Raw genomic sequence first — 18,749 nt, forward strand, 5'->3', positions numbered from 1 at the left:
GGCCAAATTTTGTTCCAAGCAAATCGTCAGTCATATGTTCAAGGCATTTCGAGAAATCTTGCTTCGCAACAAGGTATCATGTTGGGGTGCCTGACGAACTCAAACCAAAAGCTAGATATCTAACACCAGGGTCTGTTCCAACTAAGGATACTGTCATCCTGGATGAAATGCCAACTACATCACATGCTAAAAGAAGGGTGAGCCTTAAAAACAACTTGACAAGAAATATTTGAATATTTTTTTGCGTGTTGAATATTATTTGTTATAACAATCTCTTTTTTTATCCACAGATAATATGTCACCAGTTATCGCCGCTATCGTGTGATTCCAACCAAGACGAGGAAGAGCACACAACTTCAGATGAAGATGAAGCAGATAAAATTGAATTAGCCCACACAAGAGACAGATGCGAAAGTCCGATTCTTTCTGACAATCTAAACGAAGTAAGTTTTATATCTGAAGATCAGGAATTGCTTCCGTGCACCAAATGTGATCTGGAAAAAGAAAAACTAGAGCACCTTCAGAGAGTACGTTCTGTGCAAAAAAAACGCCTTTTAAAGAGAAAGTGGCAAATAACAGCACTAAGGAAGAAGAGTAAAAACCTCAAAAAGGTTGGTTCAAAGTTACATGATTACTATGAAAGTGATACCACAATCTACATGATTGTTTTAGGGCTTGTTTAAGTGATTTCTTTAGAATGAGCTACTATAAATATTTTGTTATTTTTTTAAACTAAAATTTCACTAGAGAAATTATCATTTTCTAAGATCGTTGAATCTTTGCAACAAGAGATGTCCTCTAGTTCGTCTGAAGACGAGAGCAGAAGTAACTACGATTCCGATGAAAATAAAACTGGTGAAGATATAGGCATCTTGAATGAGGCTTTGCATGATGAAGATGGATCACTGCCAAACAGCTCTGAACATGAATTGATCGATAATTTTAAAGATCCAGATTGGAATGCCAATATGGAGGATGAAGAAACAGACTCATCAGCTGATGATGAGCTCGAAGACGATGGAAAGGAAATACAAGAGGGCACATCACAAGATGCAAGGTAGGTTTTTATATACACGCAGCATCAGTGAATAATTCATAAAGTACTTTGAAAAACACAGAAATATTATTGCGACTTATTACACCTGTTGTTTTTTAGATTAGCGGATACAGAGCCAAAGTTTATAGTTTTTTACAGTATGTTGGTTTAACTGTTTTCATTGTTCTGCTTTCACTGCAAGACCGAATCGCCAAGTGTTGACATAAAAGTTTGTGGAACAATAATGGCAATAGTGGAAAAAAGATGCAAATCATGCAAAGGGTCTTACACATGGAGAAGCCAACCATTAGTGTTAGGAAAACATCCTGCTGGCAATATCCTGCTGAGCTTCGCAATTCTCATGTCCAGATCCTCTGTTAGCAAAGTTCTTCTACTCTTTGGGCACTTAGTGTTTCGGACAGTCCACCTTTGGACAGAACTTTACATCTTATTTATATTTGTTACGTCATATTTAATTTATCTTGATTATACTTTGATTCAACTTGATTTGCCTGCAATAGGATATGTGTTGATTTGTAATTTGATTCGGGACAGTTATATATATTAGGATAAGAACAAAGAGATTTGAGTTTGATATTGAGCATATAGCTTGTGTATGAAATGAAATGAAGTGCTGTTTCAAGCCGTAGAGACCCACTCTTCAGGTACTATAATCTTTATTTGTAATGTGTTAAGTTCTTTATTCACCAATCAATAATATAATGTAATCTAATCAAACGCAATCATTTTAGAATATATAAATAAATATTACGAAAATCTCTACGGTGTTGAGCGTGGTTTTGCCCATTGGAAACAAGTTTTGAAGATTGGTTAACACGTTGAGATGTTCAAAAGAGGACTGTAGTACAATCTGGTACCGAGATAGCAGGCAAATTATCGTGGTTATTGGGTGAAATCATGAGCGATAAAGAAGGCCAAAGTGGCGTAGGCGAAGTATCACAAGAGACGACAGTAACACATGGCGTTGGTGAGTTAAACCCGCAAATGAGCAAGATAAAGAAAAAGCGCGCACTTCAACGAGGTAAGATGACTCGAACCATTAATAGAGTAAGAAAGCTTATCGACCAGGGCCCGGAGATGCGCAAACGAGTCGAAAAAGTAATGATAGAAATCCGCAAGGACTTTGAGTTAGCGCGTGAGTGTCATGCTGAGTTATATGAGTTTGCTGACGAAAGTCAAACCTCAGCCATGGACAGTTGGGAAGATAATTTGATCAAAGACTTTTACGATGTGGAAGAATATGTTGAACACTACATTCAGTCCGTTCCTGTGCCACAACACGCTAACACAACGTCTTCAACTAGTAAACAGATTTCGGGACAATCAGCTAGCAACAGCGAAAATATAGCAGCCGGAGGCAATAGTGTAAAATTACATCAAAACCCCCCTGAGGAACTCCCCACCGTACAGATCGAAACCAGGGAAACGACTGAAAACAGCGAGTTGGTAATCAACAGTAGCGTAGATAATACGGAATTAGACAATCGGCGGAATTTAACTAGTGATTTAACAACGTAAAATCCAGAGCAAGTCAGCGCCGGCGGCCTTCCGAAACTTGATCTAAAAGCTAACCTGTCATTGCTGCAATCCTTTGACAGTTGGATAGATGATTTGATTGAGTTTAAAGAAACAGTTCTGCCTACCGGAGTTTCAAAAATGTCTATAGGAGAAGCGTTATATAAACTAGAAGCTAGTAAAGATATTCCAAGTATAAAGTTAATTAAATATGACGGAGATCCACTTAAGTACGTTGAATTTATCGACCGTTTCAAATTGCTTATACATGATAAGCCACATCTGTCTGACGACGTGAGAATGGCGCAACTGAAAATGCATGTAACCGGAAAGGCTGAGCGTACTATAAGCGGATTAGGCTCACAGGGAACTATGTACGCAACAGCGCTCAAAATCATTAAGGAACAGTTTGGCCAGCCAAGCGTTATAGCAAGAGCGTATATTACAAAATTAATTGATGAGCAAAGGATCAAAGGTAACGATAAACAAGCGTTACAAGAACTGTCTTTCGACGTTGTAAATTGCGTAGCGACTTTGAAACAAATTAATCATTTAGCAGACGTCAATGCTACCGACAATCTCCGCAAGATTATAATGAGATTACCCGATCACCTTGTTCACAAGTGGAAAGACGTCGCGTCTGGCCTTAGAGAAAGGGGAGAAAGTCCCTTGAGCACATCAGTAAATTCCTCAGAAAGCGCGTAAAAGCCGAATTCGATCCAGATTTTGGAGACATTTATAACTTTAGTTCTCGAAAGCCAGCCCGAGAAAGAAATGGTGTTTACTTTAATCAAGGGAACTCTAAGAAACCGTTGAAATGTTACGTATGTTCAGAAGAGCATCGTGTTGTTGAATGTCCGACCTTTTCTAATTGTACAACGGATCAAAGAATTCAGCACGCTAAAAATGAACGGTTGTGCTTTTCTTGTTTGAATCGCGGTCATCTGACTAGAGAATGCAAGTCCAAAACAAAATGTGGTATAGACGGTTGTTCTCGTTTTCATCACCAACGACTCCACCCGAACACCGAACCTCCTCCAGCACCACTCAGTTTAGCAACATCAGCACTCGATAGCGACAGTATTATGCCCGTTGTAAGAGTCCAATTTAAATCCGCAAACAGAAGAGTTCTAGAAGGGAATGTGCTCGTTGATAGCGGCGCCGGTACTACGGTAATTCGCAAGGATTTCGCGAAGTCACTGGGACTGCAAGGACAATGAGAACGAGTTGACATAGCCGTTGTTGGCGGCAAACGTATCACCCAGAATGACAGTAGAAGAGTCAGTTTTAGATTTCGCCACTTAGGGGAAGAGAATCTTACCCTATTGAAGCCCACGAGTTAGACCAAACCATCATCAGTATCCCTGCAATCAACCGTAACTGGTTAAAGTCATTCGATCACCTTAGCGACATAGAGTTTCCACATCGTGCTGGTCAGGTAGATCTCATCCTCGGGGTGCAGTATAGCCATCTCCACGCGGAGAACGAAGTTAGACAAGGTTCTCCTTTCCAGCCTATCGCCAAACGAACGAGATTGGGATGGTATGTCATCGGCCCGGACTCCGCCACGCGAAACCCAAGCATGAGCTACTTGAATTTTGCTCGGAAGATTGACCTAGAGAAGTTCTATCAGTTTGAAACAGTCGGAGTGCGAGCGCCCGAGTGTAGCTGTCCAGAAGAAACCATGACCAGAGAAGGAAAGAAAGCAGTGGATTTGTTTGAATCATCATGTAAAAGGCTCGGTAGAAGATACCTGATTGGCCTCCCTTGGAAGAGAGATCCGGCCAACCTTCCAAACAACTACCCACTTGCAAAACGACGCCTCGAATCCCTTGAAAGAAGCTTAGCAAGAAATCTCAGTAAAGCCAAGAGTTACGCGAACGCCATTCTTGAGTATGAAAAGAATGGATGGGCACAGAGATTGACGGATCTGGAGATCAAGAATACGAAAGGCCCTGTGTATTACCTGCCTCACCATGGTGTGTATCGCCCAGAGAAAAGGAGCACTCCCCTGCGGATTGTGTTTGATCCTGCATCCCCCTACCAAGGAGTTTCACTGAACTCTTTGCTGTACAAGGGTCCATGTCTAATCAGGAATTTGCTTGGTGTTCTACTCCGCTTCAGAGAAGAAGCAGTCGCGTTTGCTGGGGACATTTTGAAGATGTTCCTACAAGTCTTATTACCGGAAAGTGATTGTCAGGTCCACAGATTCCTTTGGAGAGACATGGAAACGTCTCGAGAACCGTCAACCTATGTTCTCCTTCGAGTTACCTTTGGCGATAAACCATCACCAGATATGGCGAGCTTTGTTATGTTAAAGATAGCGGAGGAACATCCAGAGACTACTCCAGAAGCATCAAAAATCATCGAGCGTGACAGATACGTCGACGACCTGCTTCACTCGTGCCCATCAAACACAGACGCTATCCAGAGAATCTCTGATATCGAGAAGATTTTGAATACTGGCAGTTTCCCAATCAAAGAGTGGCATTGTTCTTCGAAGAAAGTGCGAGATTGTGTGTCTAAAGGTACCAAAGTGACGTCCCAGTTAAATCCTGTTTCCCTTCCAACCACCGAAACTTCCAACCCTAAAGAAAGCGTCAAAGAAAATAACCAATTCAATTTAGATGGAGAGCAAGGAGTCAAAGCGCTAGGAGTTTCTTGGAATCCAGTGACGGATACCATACATTTCGAAGTGAAGGTGACACAAGCAGAGCCATACACCAAGCGAGTGATCCTGTCCAACATCTCAAGATTGTTCGACCCTTTAGGTCTTGCGTCGGTTGTGAGATTTGGAAGATGGAAATGCAATTGACCTGGAGAAAGTTGTTTGCGGAGATCGAAGAATTAAAGACCATACAGTTTCCTCGATGCCTACAACCACCATCACCCATTGGTTCACCAGAGTTGCATGTATTCGCTGACGCCAGCGTCCTCGCATATGGAGCAGCAGCGTATCTAGTTTGGTCCTCGTCATCTGGAAGGACAGAAGTACGCCTCATCTCCGCCAAGGCCAGAGTTGCCCCATTACGCCAAACGACTATTCCACAACTGGAATTGATGGCGGCCTTGTTAGCGACAAGATTAGCAAAAACCATCCACGATGAGTTCAAAATCAAACCTATAAGGGTGACGTTATGGTCAGACTCCATGATAGTACTTGCATGGCTACGTTCGGAATCCACTTTACTCAAATCGTTTGTTGGCGTACGCGTCGCAGAAATCCAAAGCACCTGGGAGCCCCACGTTTGGCGGTATGTTCCAACAGACCTTAATCCAGCTGATGACCTTAGTTGTGGCATTGCGGTCCATGAGATGAACGAGCGTTGGATGAATGGCCCGTTGTTCCTAAGAGAGTGTCCAGAACATTGGCCAACCGAAGTCAAGGAAACATTTCCAGAAGTACCCGAAACGAAGGTCAACAAACCGTTATTTACATTGCAACCTGTGAAAGGTCCCATCATCGACCCATCCAGATTTTCAAACTGGCAGAAATTATGTCGCGTCTTAGCCTATTGCCTGCGCTTCATCAATAATGCGAAGTCTCGAAGTCGAGTACAAGGCCCGCTTCTTCCCAAGGAAAAAGAATCAGGCGAACAGTATTGGATCAAGTCCGCCCAACAGCAATTAAAAAACTGGAAAGAACGCTATCAAGAATTAGCCCCCTTTGAAAAGGACGAAATCATTCGTGTTGGAGGACGACTGAAGCACTAGCCTTTATCGTACGACGAAACCCATCCTATGCTCCTACCAGCAGACCACGTTGTGTTGAAATTAGTTGCCAAAGATTCCCACAACCGAGTATTCCACGCGGGTCGTGAACGTACCCTGTGCGAGACACGACGGAAATTCTGGATTGTCCGTGGCAGAAACCTGGTAAAAAAGATTGTTAAAGATTGCGTCACTTGTCGTAAATTAAGGCAGTATCCTTACACCACACTCATGGCTGACTTACCCCCAGAAAGGCTAAAGTTGTTTTCTCCACCCTTCTCAGTCACTGGCGTGGATCTATTTGGTCCATTCTATCTCAAGTACGGTAGAAATAAGAAAATCAAGGCTTGGGGAGCAGTTTTCACCTGCACGACGGTTCGTGCCATACACCTAGAAATTGTCCAAGATCTTTCCACTGACGCTTTTCTCCACACCCTGCAACATATTTTCTCCCATATTAGGTTTATTAAATTGAAATAACTTGCAGACTAAGTTCTCATTCTACCCTTTGAATAGGATCACAATGTTTGATATCAATGACAATGGGATAGAATAAGGTGATACATATGTACTGTACCTTCTGGTAACATATGTTTTGTAGTCGTCCCTAATCTTGAAAAATGAGAATTGATCATTTCTACTTCCTCTCCAGTGGTGCCACAAGCTCCATCCTGCCACCTTCCCCTCCATAAAACCTTAGAATACAACAGTGTAGGTTAGTAAAATTGAATTTTATATTTTTTACATAGACTATTATTTAATTTAGGAAATTGTGAGCGCGTCCTGCCGACATTTTCCATATCAATAGTTTCATTTTTCATTTCTTTAGAATATAGTATGTGAAAAAAGTGTCGACAGGCTAGAATACAGCTATCTTCATATACTGTAACTCTGCGATCACTTTTTATACTGTAGATAACATGATTCTGTATCTAAATATTGCCTCTTAACATGGGTTTAAGGTTAAGGCCAGAGTCAAACGCCGAACTTTGTTGAGCTAAGTTCTTTGTTTCACTTCATTTGCATTAGGTTCGACGCATGAAAAGTTCCACGTTTGACCGTGGCCTTATTTAATTATCCCACATAATTAAACCAAATAATTATACCAAACACAGCAAAACAAACCTGGCACGACCACGAATGAGCTTTCGCATGCATAACAGAAAGTGCTGGTCGCATCAATTGCGCAGTTTGGTTATCATGTTTTCGAAGCCATGGCCAATATTTGCAAACAACATCATACAAAAAATACCGGACATGCAGCGGTATAAAGTAAGTTGTTTGCAAATAATGGGCATATCCATAAACTTCACCAAACTTCATGTTAACAGAATGCTGTGCAATAGCGTGTCTGCAACCAGCAATTTCCAGTCCAGTTTCATCCAGCTTCGCTTTCTTCTTCAAAATATTCTTGGCAGCTCTCCAACTGGTGTCTCCACATGTATTTGTAGTTACATCGTGCGCTATAAAACACAGCACAATTTAAAAAGCAACGAAACCAAATACAGTTGCATGTGTATATTACAACGGCCCCATTTCAACTGTACAATGACATACCCTTTTTTCATTTCCGTACACTTTTTCTAGGTGTTCAGTTACTTTCTTATCGGATGCAACAAACTTTTCGTCATAGTAGCATTCCTTTTTTCTCCTACAGTTGGAATGTAAGAAAAAATGTGTGATAATCAAATTGATATTATATTTAAGTACTATTGAAAACATTAATATTGACTGGTTATTAATATGACTTCCCAATCCTCTCTTTCTTTGGTACGTTTGGTTTAAGGTATACACACAGTAGCCTAATCACACTACACATTTACAGTACTGTAACATTTATAGTATAGCCATTAATAATTATCAAATCTACTCTCATACCCTCCAGCTGAGTGATATCTGTATAACTTCATGTTTCCGTCGATATGCACGGAATGCTGGTCTAAATGACATGGCGGGCAAACCATCCAGTCTTTGTGCAACAATATATCGAGCTCATGTTGACAGTATTTCCATTCACGAAAAGAGCGGGAAAACGTGGAAACGTTGATAGGACCAGGCTGAATATACATAGAGTACAGTACATAGTCATTCATACAAACAGTATATACAATTTTAGTCATGCAAGCCAGCCATAAATGCTGTCCATTCTGCCGGTAACTGATGACTTAGGGTACCTCAAAAAAGGTTTTTTATGAATGGAACATTTACGATTTTAAAAAATTATTTATTTTCAGGAAGCTTTCTCACAAAGTGATTTTCAGAGAGGTCCTAACTAGGGACTAACCTAGGAACTAAATAAATAAATTTACAATGAAGACATGTATATAAAAATGTTCCAAAGACATAGTGCTAAAGTTTCTTTTAGATTTAGTCCGTACATTCCAAATGTTTGACGTCTTTAAGACAGTATTTAAAGGATTTGAAATCGATTTAAAATTTACCTGTACTTGATTTTGTATAACTAGATTTTGTTTCATATAAATTGTATCAAGCCAGTCCTTTAGATTAAATAATTTTGCTTAGTCACATTATCGTATCATACGTATACTTAAAAATATATTTATAAAACCTTAAACAATCTGGACCATGTTCCCCATCTGGCAGAAGGGGCAAAGATAAATGGTATCATAAACACTACTGGTAGCACTGTTATCAATCTATCTTACCCGCCCTTTCCTTTTAGAGAACTCTTCCAAACTTAACAGAAAGGCTCTTTCAGAGGCCCCTGGAACATGCTTTTGTAAGATATCTCAATGCATAAAAAGATCCTGATGAAACAACTGTCGAGTATCAGAGACACTGCCAGGCCATAGACCACAACGAAGAAGGTCTTTAAAACAATATGGAGGGACATCACAACAACATCTTGTGCAATAATATGAGCACTCATTCAAATCAAATCTACCTACAAATTATAATAAAACGTTTAATGTTAAATACGCATGTACAGTACATTGCTTTAAAACAACGAATTTCTTTTAGTATTTTTACAGGCTTACTATATATATATATTTAAGTTTCCTGAAAAAAAGGCAAAAAAATCAAAATAGCTGATTGATTATATAATATATATATATATATATATATATATATATATATATATATATATATATATATATATATATATTATACGATATATATATTTATGGATCCAGTAAATATATATTACCTCTTAGCGTAATAATTGTTATGAAACTTGTCTGTACAGTCTGCAGCATTTTGTCACTTGATTTACAGTTAGGACACACCAAATAGTTAAAATGAAACCATCTGTCTATATAATGAGAAATCAAATTAAAATCTCAAGTACTATTTAATGTAGAACATGAGCAGCAGAGTTTTATCAGATATAGAAATATATATTCCTAAATACAAAGATAGACCTTCCAATTCCAATTGACCTGAATTTTAATCAGACTCACTGATCTCAATTATATCTCCATTTTCATTAGCGGACATGGTAGGTGATACTGGTTTCATGTGTCCATTTACAACAGCATCACGGTCATGGAAAGCATTAAACTGATGTGCTTCATTCTTGCAGGATGTACACAACATCTGATCTTTGCAATCATTGCATCTTAGAACAATGATGCTTTCTTCACACTTATGGCAAACTTCATCTTTGTTTGGAATTTTACAGTGGCCAAGAACATCTTCAAAAAGGTTGGGTCTGCAATATTTCCAGCTTGTTTCAAGGTTATCCATCCGTGAGCTCCAATTCCGTTTGATATTAACTTGTTTTTTCAAATTCCATTGCTCTATGAGCTCTTTAGCTTCATCAATTACCCTCTCTATTTCCTCTAAACAAACAAGCAAACTTTCCGCCAATTTGTTTTTGCTACTCAAGGATATGAGCTGATATCCGGTGAGTAGCTTGACCAATCATATTGCAGAAAAGCTCATATACAGTGAGTAGCTATATTATCAATAATATATATATATATATATATATATATATATATATATATATATATATATATATATATATTAGTAAAATAGTAAAGTAGGGCATTTCAGCTAGGCACAGTACAATGTAACTTAGTCAATGTGAAGGTACAGTATCAATGGCCAAAATCTCATAGCAAAGCAAAGTCATTGGTCAATGAGGTAGTCACACAAACCTTCACTTGGGATGATCTCAGGCTCATTTGACATATCATCACCAGGTATTACAATTTCATGATCTACAGAACATTTCACAAAATAAAAAAATTAACATTATCTACATAGTACTGTATTTACTTTACTGTAAAGAATCTTAACTAACATCAGCACATGTACCATCACTCAAGTCTATCTTAACACATCATCTACCATCTAATGTTCTTGTGTCTAACACATCAAAATACCATACTGCCTTATCTTCAGCTGATATGTTGTTCTTGACAAATCGAGAAACCCTTGAGATTGACATTGGACAAAATTCAACCAACAAATTTACTCACCCTGTCATTGTTGTCATTTTCAAGTTTCCTCAAAATAACAATTGATGTACTGTAGGAACCACTAGGATACTTTCCATAGTACATGTACCGGTATTGGTTAACAATCGCCAGCAAACACTTTCCTACCTAATCTAGGCTATATCAACACAGTTAGCATATATCTGTATCATGTAATCTTACCTAATGAACTTTCTGCAGAGTTGAGTGTGCTTGCTTTCTTTCCTGGCCCTGGCCGGTAAGGACAGTGTGTCCAACCTCGTACCCAGGGTCTTTACTCTACTCCTGGGGAGGAAAGACCCTGGTTGGGGCTGGTCACGTGTCACGCGGATTTCGCGTGGTAAAATTAAAATGACATTAGGGTGGTGTGGCAGGGGAGCGTATTTTTCACTCACTATGAAAATTGGAAAATTGTAGTGTTTTTATATTGTTTGTACATTTTATTTTGTATCGCTCTTCGCAAGCTGTGCACTTTATAAAAGTTAACTTGAAACCAACTACATCCTGTCGTCAAAAATATGGATTATAGAGTGTTAAATTACATTTCAACTGTGAACTGTGAAGTTCTGCTCAAATTTCAAAGGATTATTCATTCAATCGCGTCGATGGCTAGCAAAGGCACGCCGAAAAAACTCTACCGAAAAGGAACGGAATCGACCACTATTTCTCGTTGCAGGCTTTGTAACTGTGTTAGTGATCCTGGTCACAGTAAAAATCTTTATCGGGAGCAGAATCAGTCGATCTTACGCAACGCGGAGCTAGTTTATGGTGGTGAGTTGCCACGAGACAGCAATCTTCCTCATTTGATTTGCACGCCATGTGCAAGAAGGATCAATAACTTCAGTCAGTTTAAAAAGACTGTTACTGAAACTCAGAATTTATTACAAGAGGAGGTTCGTGCAAAACGTTGCGTCGAACTGTCCCCGTCTCTTGCCAAACCGTCCGCTAAAGTTCGAGCAACTGGGAACTCTCGTCGTCGAAGTATCGACTTCGATAATGCTAGCGCCAGCTGTCCATCTGAAAGTGCAAGTTCTACATTATCTTTGCATGTAAGTATCTTTTGGTTTTGGTTTTTATATGATCGGTTAGTTATTCCTTAATATTTCCTCTTATGGAATATTTAGCGCTATGATTCCCATGCCAAGAAATGAATAATGCATTCATGATTGCATAACAATGGTTCATTCATGAGGTCTTATGATTCATGAGCCTAACATATAAAAAGTGTTATAAGAGTGACGTTTCGTCTTAACTCAAGGCAGATTCAGACTAAAAGTAAAATTACAATTATAAGGATTAGAAAAAAGTAAGTTTACTGTATATATATATATGGTATATGTTAATCACATGAAAGTGGGCAAGACTTGTGTTTAATGTCAAGTTTATTTCTACATATATTTATAAATATGCCTTGATAATACTATTATTCTAAAGATTGCTCAAGTGTTGGATAAGGCGAACAAGGAGTTAATTGAGGTTGCCAGAAAAAGTGAGCCTTCTGTTTTGCGACGAAGAGGCTATGATGGTATGTCAGCTGACAGCTGGATGTCAGAAGTATTGGAAGAGTTGGCTACCAGATGTCCGGTCACCAACAGCATTCTTGCAGCTATCCTGGAGAGCAATATCTACCCAGCGAAGAAATGTCCTGCCATCTGCTTAATTTATGGAATCATGATGTTCATGCGATGCCATGAATTAAGCAGAATTCAGCGAATCAATTCTGTTCTGCTGACAGAAGGCCATGCATCTGTACATGTAAGTCATTCTGAACAACAGAAACAAGTACATATAAAGGCTATTAACAGTACAATTAAATGTTAGACCTATCCCTCAAATACTGGTATTTAAAACATTCAATAGTAATCCAACATAATGAACTGCTCAACTGGTTTAATTTGATGATTGGAATCACTACACAATAATTATTGTGCAAATTTTGACATTCTTATGAAGCCTGATCAGGTGTTGAAAAATTGGATCTTTACAGGTGTATACGTAACTTCCACATAATGCCAGCCTTTCTACATGTATTTCTCTTATAAAATTTGAAAAAAAAGTTATACTGTAAGAATTTTTTTAGTGTATATTTGTTTCAGTCTTAATTGACATAATATAAAAACAAAAAATTGGATACTTTCTTAAAAATGATTAGCAATAACAAAAAGTAACACAATTCCTGTAAAATTTGACTGTTTAGAAATAAGTTTGCCAACAATATAATTTATGTAAAGCAATATTGTTTCTATTCAAAAACTATAATTTGTATACTATAAGCTTGGTTGAGTGGGTGTTACCAGTTGTTAATGAGTTGCTTCTGTTACAAGTCTCAAATAGATTTTTGAGGCTTCATTTGAGGATTGCATTTAGGTAAAAATGGGAAACTTATTTTCCTGATTACATTTTTTTCAGTTGATTGCTCGCCTGAATAAATATGGTATGTGCCTTGAACCAACCATGAAATACCCGATTCTTGATGACATTGGCCAGAAATTTATTGACCGTGCTGTAGAGTTGGTGAATTCCGGCCACAAGTTTGTGTATGTGCTGGACAACATCGACTGGGAGGAGAAGGCACATGACATGAGACAGGACGTGCAAAACAGAAGTGTTCATGCTGTGGCAACAAGTATTGTATTTAACCGAGTTTCTGATAAAGGGTTGCCCGATTCTGGTCCACAGAGAAATCTGAAGGATTGCAATGTCCGTCAGTTGATGGATATCAATTCTCTGGAATTGGAGGCAATTCGAAGCCGGTATATAATACTTGTTGCCAAGCTGTTGTTTGAACATTTCCCATGTTTTGCAATGTTCAGCCCATATGTCCCTGGAAGCACTGATTGTGCTTATGCAAATGAAATGGCAAAGAAGTCTGAAGTTCTGACAATGCCTGTAATAATGAAGGATGAAAAGAAATATGCTGATGTTGTGTCTGTTCTGGATCAGCTTGAAAATTGGACACATGACATTTATAGAGCTGCTGGAATGTGTTCATCAGATCCTGAACCTAGTGATGACACCAACCCCACTGTACGAACTACATCAAGACCAGACCAACCTGGCTCACATGTTCCACCTGCTGTTTCAGAGAGTGATCCATTAAGTGGTGTTAGGATTCCTTGCTATGGTGATCAACTTACTCGAGTTCGTTTTGCTGGAGGAAGAGATCTTAGAGCTGGGTGTCATTCAGCGAAGCAAAGATTAGACCACCTGTACCCTTTCTGCATTGTTGATTGGCATAGCAAGAGAAGTTTCTTGAAGGTATTTTATAAGTGCATTTGATTTTTTATTAAATTAAATCAAGTAATGCAAAAAGTTCTGCGCTAAATAAAAGCAGGTTTCAAGGGACTGGAGTTTTATTATGCAGTAGGGTGGTATAAGTAGGGCCATATAGAAAAAAGGCCAAAAGGCAATGGGGACCATTTGAAAATATATTCATGATGTAGGGGATCATAAAAATTAAAAATGTTCAGCTAATAGAAATGAACCAGGGTATGTAGGAATATAATTGGGCCATGGCAAAGAGCACTACACCCCTCCCCCCCCTTATTAGAATTGAACTGCACCTTATTATAATTGCACTGTCCCTTGGTATAGTAACATTTCATTAAACCTGGTTACACATAACTTTCTTGTCATGATAGGGTTCTGAACATGTGGGTATATGATGTATATGCCCAGACATAGTAAGAACATTTGTAACAAATCTATCATTTCAATACCCGTTCAGCTTTAGTAAAAAGTTATATTTTTGATGTACATTTTTGAGCAGTTAGAATTTACAATAATACATATTATAATGATGTTTTAATTTGTTTAGACTGTATTCAAAAAACTTTACAAAAACTCGGGACGAGAGAAAGGAACCATTCGGTTTTTCAGGGAAAAGCTTAATCGGAGAAACGTCACAGCTGATGTCAAACACTATGAGGACTGTGAGCAACTGTTCTTCAGTGTTGGTAAGTGTTTTGTTATCGAAGCCCTGCTGGAATTTTTTCAAATGGACGATACAAAACACAAACCAACGGCAAATGGTCCTCATAGTGTTTATGTCTTGAAAGAGGACTACCGCAAAACATACATATTGGACACCATCAACAAATTCCTGGATGAGTATGTTTTCGTTGGTGGAGATGAAGTTTCAGATGGTGTTTGGTGCTACGGGGTTAACCTCATAAAGTGTTTCATGGTGCTGGCTGATTTTAAGGATGCTGTTTCCACTGGTAATGGTGAGCACTTATTTATCCTGAGAAAGCAGCTGTTGGCCCATTTCTTTTCAACTCCTGGGTTCAATGAATTCGCGATTGAAATGTTTATCAACATTCTCCAGTGTGAAGTGTTGTTGTCCAAAGCAGAATCCCATCGCTGCAAATGGGCTGCCACTGTTAACTGGAAAGGTGGTTCCGGTAAAAACATAGAAATAGACTTGTTTCAAGAGAACCAGAACTGTGAAATGAAGAAGCTAATTCGATCAATGGGTGCCAACAAGACGGAAAAGGCAATCACTAGGGCGAGCAAGGCTTCTGGGGAGTTACGAAGATTGTCGAAGCATATGAGCAACAAGTCAACATCAATCCCAAATCTTCAACTCATTCACACAAGTCATCAATTAATGATGAAAAGATGATAAGCACGGACCTGCGAAGTTTAAGGCCTTTCGATAAAGAAGAAGGTAGAACCTTTGAGTCTTTTCCAGAGATTTCCCATGACCCAACCTCAACGTTCGACCAAGGAAAGTTTGCTGAGTGGATTGAACGACACAAGAAGAACATCCTGATGTATTATACTGTTGCTGATGACGAGGAAGAATCTTGTGAATAACTTTACACTTGTACTGACAAAAGCTGATTTTTGTACATATGCATTTATAACTGTTAGCTAGTGAAATCACATTTGGTTGCAACTTAAAGCAATTTTATTGCTTGTATTATTAAAGTACCGCTATTTAGATTTTTTGATTGACTACTGCAACCTTAGCCTTTATTCCAGTCTATTATGTGTTCGCTAGTGGAGTGGAACAAAGGCTAGTACTGCCCCAGAAATGTCTAAAAAACATTTCAAAATCTTTTTTAATTTTTACAGAATTGGATAATTTGGTTCAAAACCTCTTTATCCTTGTTTCTCATATTTTCATATTGAAGTTGAAAGAGATGAATGTGAAGATTTTATAAGAAATTTCTCTTGTGAGAAATGCTATTTATTGAATTGTAATGTTCGAAAAGATGTCATTTTGGTGCATATAACAAGTAGTTTTTTAATTGCTGACAGTATAGTTTATACTTTACTGTATGTATCTACTATAATAGCGGACTAATAGAATGTACATACTGTAACATAGCCATTTCATGTTGCCACATTAAATAATATATTTTACTCTTGGCAGCGGTGAGGGTTCTTTTAGCTATATTCAATCAAACTGATATTGTTGAGGAGGCTGGAGTGAAAGGACATCTGTCTACTCAGGCTAATAATTTTCTTATCAGAATTTTTTTGAAGAACCTAGTCTTCCAATTTGTCTTACTGTAAGTCTGTAATGGTCATCTATATTTGATATTTTAACAAGCAGACTGTGCAAAATCTTTTCAACTCTTTCCAGGCAGTGCTTTGCATATAACCCAGCAAATAATCTTATAAAAATCATAGCAAAAACTGTTTTATGGAAAATGGATATCGAGTCTTGACACTCTGACTTTATGCTCCAATGGGATTGAACACACAAATTGACTGTAATTAAATTATTAGTGCTTATCACTTTACAGCACAGTCAGCATACAATATTGTCATAATATTTATAATTATGAATGTTAATATGTTAATAAATCCTTACCAATACATCAAACAAAAAATTAACAATTGTTTTAGTGTTCAATTAGTACAGTACCTAAAGTTTCTCTATACCAGTAAGGAGCTGTAAGCACATGGGGCAATCACAGTCTTTCTCACAGACACCACAACAAAGGTGTAATGGCTTAAAAACAACATCCTGCTTGTAATCTAATGATTTTAGCAATAAATTTCTGAGACATGCATTGTTACTCATGCAATAGGCCCGCATATCATCCTGCATTCCAACTCTGTTGTTGGCTATATCTCTGTTATTATAATATAACAAAGCAGTTGAGGGCTTGCCATCTCTGCCAGCACGACCGGTCTCTTGGAAGTATTCCTTCACCGAACTTGGGGGTCCAATATGTATAATTTGGCGGATATCTCGAATGTCAACACCCATTCCTATGGCTATGGTAGCAAAAACAACACGAACAATGCATTCCTTAGAACAAAGTTGTTTCAGGATCTCTTCCTTCATCTGACTGGTCTGTGGAGCATGGAATTGTGCGAACAACCTGTTGGATGGGATTGAAGCAGCACCAAGAGGAAAATATTGTTCATTACCAAGAATATGCTCAAATAGTTTGTACGCAAACCCACATATTCTCAAAGGAATGTAAATTATGGTTAGTGGATGGTCAATCTTTTGATGTAGGAGGGCCCTGGCAATTGGTGCCAAAATTGATTGAATGGCATCAACATCTTGTCCAGTTCGAAAAATCTTTTGGTAGAAAATATTCTTTCTGTCAGGATTTGCAACAATGTGCTTGCAATTTTTTAAGCCAAGTGAGTCCTTTATACACTCAATATCAGTTCTATTGGCAGTTGCTGTCATTGTCAGAACAGGCACATCTGGAAACATTGCACATACGACCCCCAATTTAGCATAATCTGTTCTAAAGTCAGGTCCCCTGCAATAAAATAAAAACACAGTTTAATCTTAATGCAACCAGATGGGGAAAGGGGTAGGTAGTGACATAAAATTTCAGCTAATAGTGATGTGCCAGTTATATACTCTCTGCATTTTCACCTGCCATATTATATGTTACCCTACTAAAATGCTGATACTCACCAATCGACAATACAATGGGCTTCATCTATTACAATTCCAACAACATTTTCCTGGTATGTCTGGCTAAGCAACAATTCCCGTCCATATTTACTGGAGATGAGAGTTTCAGGATGGGCAAAAACAATTTGATAACCACCATCGAGTAGCTTTCGCTTTTCGCAGAAGTTGAAATCAATGTCAACGTTAAAATCATCGTCATCGTCCATACTCTCGTCAGAACTGCTATCCTTGTGTTCTTTTCTTAATTCCTTTATGTCGATAATTGCTGCTTGGATGCCGCTCGACTGGGTTAAACGAGATATTTGGTCACTCATCAACGAATTTAACGGTGACACCACAATTGTAATGGAATTAATAACCCCTGCCGTAGAAATATCTTTCGAACTTCTCCAAACTCGTCTCCAAATTTGAAACATATCGTTCCGCAAATTGTATTTCGCAAACAACAACATTGGCAGAAGATGGAAAATTAAAGACTTGCCATAGCCCGTTGGCAAAACACACATCACATCCTTTTTTAAATAAAGACTCTCTAAGCAAAGAACTTGCTTCGGTTTTAGAATTTTATCTTCGTACAAACTATTTAAAACCGCAAACTCTAAGCATGACAAAAAAGCAATGTAGTCCAACATAGCGAAAGATAGGAAAAGAACGCACCATGTGGAAGCATGTAATTTGATATCTTGCCTACTCCCCCTTGGGCTATCAAATTTCAGCATGACACGTGACCAGCCCCAACCAGGGTCTTTCCTCCCCAGGAGTAGAGTAAAGACCCTGGGTACGAGGTTGCAGTGTGTCTTCCTTTTGCCAGTTAGAGAATCTTTCTCAAAGATGAAAAAGCCTGGCTTCTTCCTTCCCTTATTGTCATTGTTTGCATGCTTTGCAATATATGAACGAGTTCGACTAAGAACACTTTCGAAGGATTCCTTTCGTTTACTCCTTGCAGAAGAGTGTTGACTTGACCTTGGCAGATTGTCTTTAATTAATTAAACAAGGAAAAACATTTTAGGAGTTTGTTTATATGATCCCAGGTACACATAAGATGGCAATGTCAAGCATTTAAATGGTTTCATTCTGGCAATGTATTTGCACATATAACATGCTGCCCAACCCAGAGGATATT

The 18,749-nt window shown here is 38.4% G+C and overlaps 2 protein-coding genes and 1 pseudogene across 2 annotated transcripts; 2 read left to right on the forward strand and 1 right to left on the reverse strand.

The window, feature by feature from the left end:
• The first annotated feature begins 1,954 nt into the window (after window positions 1–1,954).
• On the forward strand, window positions 1,955–3,792 carry LOC114526563 (annotated as a pseudogene).
• Window positions 3,793–4,154: 362 nt separating this feature from the next.
• On the forward strand, window positions 4,155–5,387 carry LOC114526564. Its single transcript, XM_028548163.1, has one exon. It carries the CDS (start codon window positions 4,155–4,157, stop codon window positions 5,385–5,387), a length of 1,233 nt encoding a protein of 410 aa, XP_028403964.1.
• Window positions 5,388–16,593: 11,206 nt separating this feature from the next.
• Window positions 16,594–18,166, reverse strand: LOC114526597 (ATP-dependent DNA helicase Q-like SIM). Its single transcript, XM_028548193.1, has 2 exons — window positions 17,627–18,166; window positions 16,594–17,465 (listed from the first exon to the last, which is right to left on the reverse strand). Exons 1-2 carry the CDS (start codon window positions 18,130–18,132, stop codon window positions 16,607–16,609), a joined length of 1,365 nt encoding a protein of 454 aa, XP_028403994.1. The 5' UTR covers window positions 18,133–18,166; the 3' UTR covers window positions 16,594–16,606.
• Between the last annotated feature and the right edge of the window lie 583 nt (window positions 18,167–18,749).

This window comes from Dendronephthya gigantea, unplaced genomic scaffold (assembly GCF_004324835.1).
Source record: "Dendronephthya gigantea isolate DGI-Jeju-01 unplaced genomic scaffold, DenGig_1.0 000039F, whole genome shotgun sequence".
Classification (NCBI taxonomy): Eukaryota; Metazoa; Cnidaria; class Anthozoa; order Malacalcyonacea; family Nephtheidae; genus Dendronephthya; species Dendronephthya gigantea.